This window comes from Nicotiana sylvestris, chromosome 8 (assembly GCF_000393655.2).
Source record: "Nicotiana sylvestris chromosome 8, ASM39365v2, whole genome shotgun sequence".
NCBI lineage: Eukaryota > Viridiplantae > Streptophyta > Magnoliopsida > Solanales > Solanaceae > Nicotiana > Nicotiana sylvestris.
In genome coordinates this window covers 165,770,765-165,775,736 of record NC_091064.1, presented here as the reverse complement: position 1 = coordinate 165,775,736, position 4,972 = coordinate 165,770,765, and the positions used below count along the sequence as shown (strand labels likewise).

The following is a 4,972-nucleotide window of genomic DNA, read 5'->3' as shown; positions in this document are numbered from 1 at the left end:
CAGAGGGAGGACCCACAGGATTTCATAGATCAGTTTCACAGGATCTTTCGGGTTATGCATGCCACGGAGAAAGAGGCAATTGAGCTAGTAGCTTTTCGACTCTGAGATATAGCCATACTTTGGTACGAGGGATGGGGGAGGTCCAGGGGACTTGATGCACCTCAAGCTATTTGGGAGAATTTTTCGAATGCCTTCCTTGACCAGTACTTATCGTGGGAGATCCGACAGGCTTAAGTTGATCAGTTTCTAGCCCTCAAGCAGGGCAATATAAGTGTTCGAGAGTGTACTCTCCGTTTTGACTCATTGGCTAGATATGCACCATCCATAATTGCTATTATGCGGGACCAGATTCACAGGTTTATAGTAGGGTTAGCCCTAGAGTTGACCAAGGCATGTTCTACCACTGCATTGCAGGATAGTATGGATATCTCCCAGATTCAGGTATTCACCCAGAATATAGAAAGCGGTAGGCGTCGGCAGCAAGGAACAGAGAGGACTGAGTCTGGGAACCGTAAGAGGATGAGATTTGCCGGGTCTCAGGAGTAGTCTCAAGGTAGTTATAGGCCCTAGTACTTCGGACGACCACCTAGGCCTCCTCCACCTCAGTTACACGGTTACAGGTATGACTGCTATACTCAGTTAGGACCAAGTGAGAGCTCACGGGCGTTGGGTTTGTAGCAACAACAAGGTTCAGGGCAGACATGGTCATTTCTGCCACAATGTGACATATGTGGTAGATGACACTTGGGCCAATGCCGAGTCAGTTCTGATGCTTGTTATACATGTGGGCGGTCGGGGCATATAATGTGATATTGCCCTTACAGAGATTATGGGGGTATGGCACAACCAACGAGTTCAGCAACAAGATCATCTATGTCTGTGCATCCTTCAGGAAGCAAGTCATAGTCTTCTCCTGGTAGATGTCGAGAAAGAGGTAAAAGTTCTAGTTTAGGTGGTAACCAAAATTGTAGCTATGCTTTAGTGGGTTAACAGGACCAGGAGTCTTCACCAGACATGGTAACAGGTATGTTGACCATTTTCTACGATGCTTATGCCTTAATAGACCCAAGATCTATTTTACCGTGTATTACCCCATTTGTCATGGGAAAGTTTGGTATAGTGCCTGAAATACTAAGTGATCCTTTTACAGTATCTCACCGGTCGGAGAATCGGTTATTGCTAGACGGGTTTACCAAGGTTGTATGGTGATAGTTTGTAGTCGTTAGAACTCAGACGACCTAGTTGAGTTAGAGATGTTGGATTTTGATGCTATCATAGGCATGGACTGGTTGGCAGCTTGCTATGCCACAGTTGATTGTCGAGCAAAGACAGTTAGATTTTCTTTTCCGGGTAAGTCAGTCCTTGAATGGGTAGGTAATACAGCGACACCTAGAGTTAGGTTTATTTCCTACCTGAAGGTGAGGAAAATGATCACAAAATGGTGCATTTATCATATTGTGCGAGTTAGAGATGTAGATGCTGAGATACCTACACTTCAGTCTATTCTAGTAGTCAAAAAGTACGCAGATGTATTTCCAGATGAACTTCCAGGTATTCCTCTAAAGCGAGAGATTGATTTTGGCATCGATTTGCTTCTGGGAACTCAACCAATATCCATCCCTCCGTGTGAAATGGCACTTGCCGAACTGAAGGAGTTGAAAGAGCAGTTAAAAAATTTGCTGGAGAAATGTTTCATTAGGCCCAGTACCTCACCTTGGGGTGTACAAATACTGTTTGTGCATAAGAAAGACGACTCGCTGATGATGTGTATCTATTATAGGTAGATGAACAAGGTAACTATTAAGAATTCTTGGGGCATATTGTATCCAATGAAGGTATAAAGGTAGACACTCAAAAGATTGAGGTCGTGAAATCTTGGCCTAGACCTACCACTCCGATAGAGGTTCGTAGAGGTTTTTTCTTCCCTTTTTGCACCATTGACGAAGTTGATGTAGAAACAACTAAGTTTCAGTGGACAGAGGATTGCGAGCAGAGTTTTCAAGAGCTTAAGAACAAGTTGATCTCAGCGCCAGTTCTAACACTTCCAGAGGGTCCAGATGGTTATGCCATGTATTGTGATGCCTTAGGTGTTGGGTTAGAATGTGTCCTAATGCAACATGAGAAAGTAATTGCTGATTCAAGGTAGTTAAAGAAGCACGAGCAGAATTATCGACCCACGGCCTCGAGTTAGCTGCGGTTGTCCATGCACTTAAGATATGGCGGCATTTTTTATATGGTGTTCATGTTGATGTATTCACAGATCATAAAAACCTTCAACATATCTTCAAGCAAAAAGAGTTGAATTTGCGACAGAAGTGATAGATTGAGTTATTGAAAGATTATGATGTTAACATTCTCCACCATCTAGGGAAAGCTAATGTTCTAACTGATGCCTTAATTTGCCAATCTATGGTAGCTTAGCACAGGTAGAGGACGAGAAAGGACAATTAATTAGAGAGATTCATCTATTGGCTTGTTTGGGGGTTCGGTTAGTAGATTCTGACGATGGTGGAGTTGTACTCCAAAACACTACAAAATCATCTCTCATAGACGAAGTTAAGGAAAGGTAATACGAGGACCAGAGTTGGACCAGTTGAGAGAGCAAGTTCTGCAGTAGAAGAAGTTGTTGTTAGAGCTTAAGGGAGATGGGGTTCTCAGATACAGGAGTTGCCTGTGTGTTCCAGATGTAGTAGGTCTACGAGACCGGATTATGTCAGAGGCACATTATTTGTGGTACTACATTTATCGTGGGTCAACGAAGATGTACCATGACATTAAGGATGTGTATTGTTGGAACAATATGAAGAAGAACATTGCTGAGTTTGTCGCTTAGTGTCCTAGTTTCCAGTAGGTGAAGGTAGAGCATCAGAAGCCCATAGGGCTAAGGCAGGCTATAGAGATCCCGACGTGAAAATGGGAGATGATAAACATGGACTTTGTCACGAGTTTACCTCGATCTCATCGTAAGCTTGATTCCATATGGGTGATAGTCGATAGGCTCATGAAATCAGCTCATTTCCTATCGGTCAGATCTATATATACAACAGAAGATTATGCAAAGTTACATACTAAGGAGATAGTGCGGCTACATGGAGTACCAATATCTATTATATCTGACTATGAGGCCCAGTTTACAACTCATTTTTGGAGGTCATTTCAGAGAGCTCTAGGGACTCGGGTGAATCTTAGCACATCTTTTCATCCATAGACTGATTGACAATCCGAGCGCATAATTCAGGTGCTTGAGGATATGTTACGAGCATGTGTGTTGGATTTTAAAAGAAGTTGGGATGAACATTTAACTCTTATCGAGTTTGCATATGATAATAGTTACCACTCCAGTAACCAGATGTCCCTGTACGAGGCTTTGTATGGGCGTAAGTGCAGATCTCCTATAGGGTGGTTTGAGGTTGGAGAATATGGGTTACATTGGCCAGACCTGGTTCAGCAGGTCGTAGAGAAAGTAAAGCTTATCCCGGAGCGACCGTTGAAAGCCCAGAGTCGTCAGAAGTCATATTCTGACGTGCGGTAATGAGACTTAGAGTTTGGGGTTAATGACTAGGTATTCTTAAAGGTGTAACATATGAAGGGCATGATGAGGTTTGTCAAGAAAGGCAAGATTAGCCCACGGTATATTGGGCCTTATAGGATCATTTGGAGAGTGGGATAAGTAGCTTATGAGTTAGAATTGCCCTCAAAATTGGAGTTTGTCCATCCAGTTTTTCACGTATCTATGTTACGGAAATGCATTGACGATCCTACCCGAGCGGTGCCCATAGATTATGTATAAATTACGGAGGACTTGTCATACAAGGAAATTCCAGTTGCCATCCTAGACCGATAAATCCATAAGCTACAAAATAAGGAGGTAGTCTCCGTGAAGGTTTTATGAAGAAGCAAGAATATAGAAGAGATTACGTGGGAAGCGGAGGAAGAAATGAAGTCTAAATACCCCTACCTATTTCAAATTGAATATAGGCTCGAGGTGGGATACCTCAGCACAAATTTATTCAGGCCAGTAGGTCATCAAGTAAGCTCTTATTTTTGTCTTTCAGAATTTATAATGGACAACTGTGTGAGGCCAAGTGTTGCTATTTATAGACATTAGCCATGTGTGGCATGTATAGTATGTTTTCTGGCTGCGTACAAGTTGGTTTAGTCTAGTGTATGGAGGAGACTCTAGCAAAAAAATTTCTAGAGTCTCTAAGAGTAGACATTCGAGGACGAATGTTTATAGGGGGAAGGATGTTATATCCCACACTTCGTACATAAACGTTTCATCGTAAGTTAATCGATGTAGACTCGGGGATGGTATTATCTTGAGGTTATAAGCATTTATGCTATTTATAACAAGCGATACGTAAAGTGTCGTGAAGGTTAAAAGGTAAACGAATCAAAGAAAATGAGTTTCATGGAAGATTGTCGATTTGGTATAAAATACAGTCTGAGCTTTAATACCCGGTATTTATGGACTAGTTCCATACAAGGTACTAAATAACCATGATAGTAAGGTGTATAAGGTATGTTAAAGGTGAGTAGTATTTTAAGTAAGTTGAGATAATTCTTAATTATGTGGGTAATTGGTTGATTATTGGGTAATGGAAGATTACCTAGTTAATTAAGGAATTGATTGGATGATTAATTAAAGAATTTGGATGAGACTAAAACCTCCCCAACGTGGAAGCACCCCCTTTTCATCTAATGACTCTTAATAAAGATTGAAAGGTGGCACATTTTAGGGGGGGAAATGTGACTTGGGGGGGGGGGGCACACCACCAAGACTAAGATTCCTTCTCTAATTCAAAATAAAGGGCTTTATGTCCAAGAAAGGCTTCAGCAAGATAAACTTCATAAGCAACTTGAAATTTCATAGGTTCTTCAACAATTCAAAACGTGAGATTTCATAGCATCTTAAGCAACGTGAGAATTTGCAATTATAAGGGAGTACAGTGCAATCTATCTCAAGAGAATT

General features: G+C 41.6%; 1 protein-coding gene across 1 annotated transcript; it reads left to right on the top strand.

Moving 5' to 3' along the window:
- The first annotated feature begins 1,253 nt into the window (after positions 1-1,253).
- LOC138875955 (uncharacterized) lies at positions 1,254-2,833 on the top strand. The gene is made up of 4 exons (XM_070154835.1): positions 1,254-1,767; positions 1,836-2,142; positions 2,417-2,566; positions 2,659-2,833. The coding sequence occupies exons 1-4, from the start codon at positions 1,254-1,256 to the stop codon at positions 2,831-2,833; spliced, it is 1,146 nt and encodes a 381-aa protein (XP_070010936.1).
- Positions 2,834-4,972: the final 2,139 nt, after the last annotated feature.

Excerpts from the sequence above, each read along its gene's own strand:
- LOC138875955 (XM_070154835.1), top strand. The coding sequence starts at position 1,254 with ATGTTGGATTTTGATGCTATCATAGGCATGGACTGGTTGGCAGCTTGC. Across the intron at positions 2,143-2,416 it reads AAAGTAATTGCTGATTCAAG|CTTAGCACAGGTAGAGGACG; the intron begins GTAGTTAAAGAA and ends AATCTATGGTAG. Across the intron at positions 2,567-2,658 it reads ATAGACGAAGTTAAGGAAAG|ATACAGGAGTTGCCTGTGTG; the intron begins GTAATACGAGGA and ends TGGGGTTCTCAG.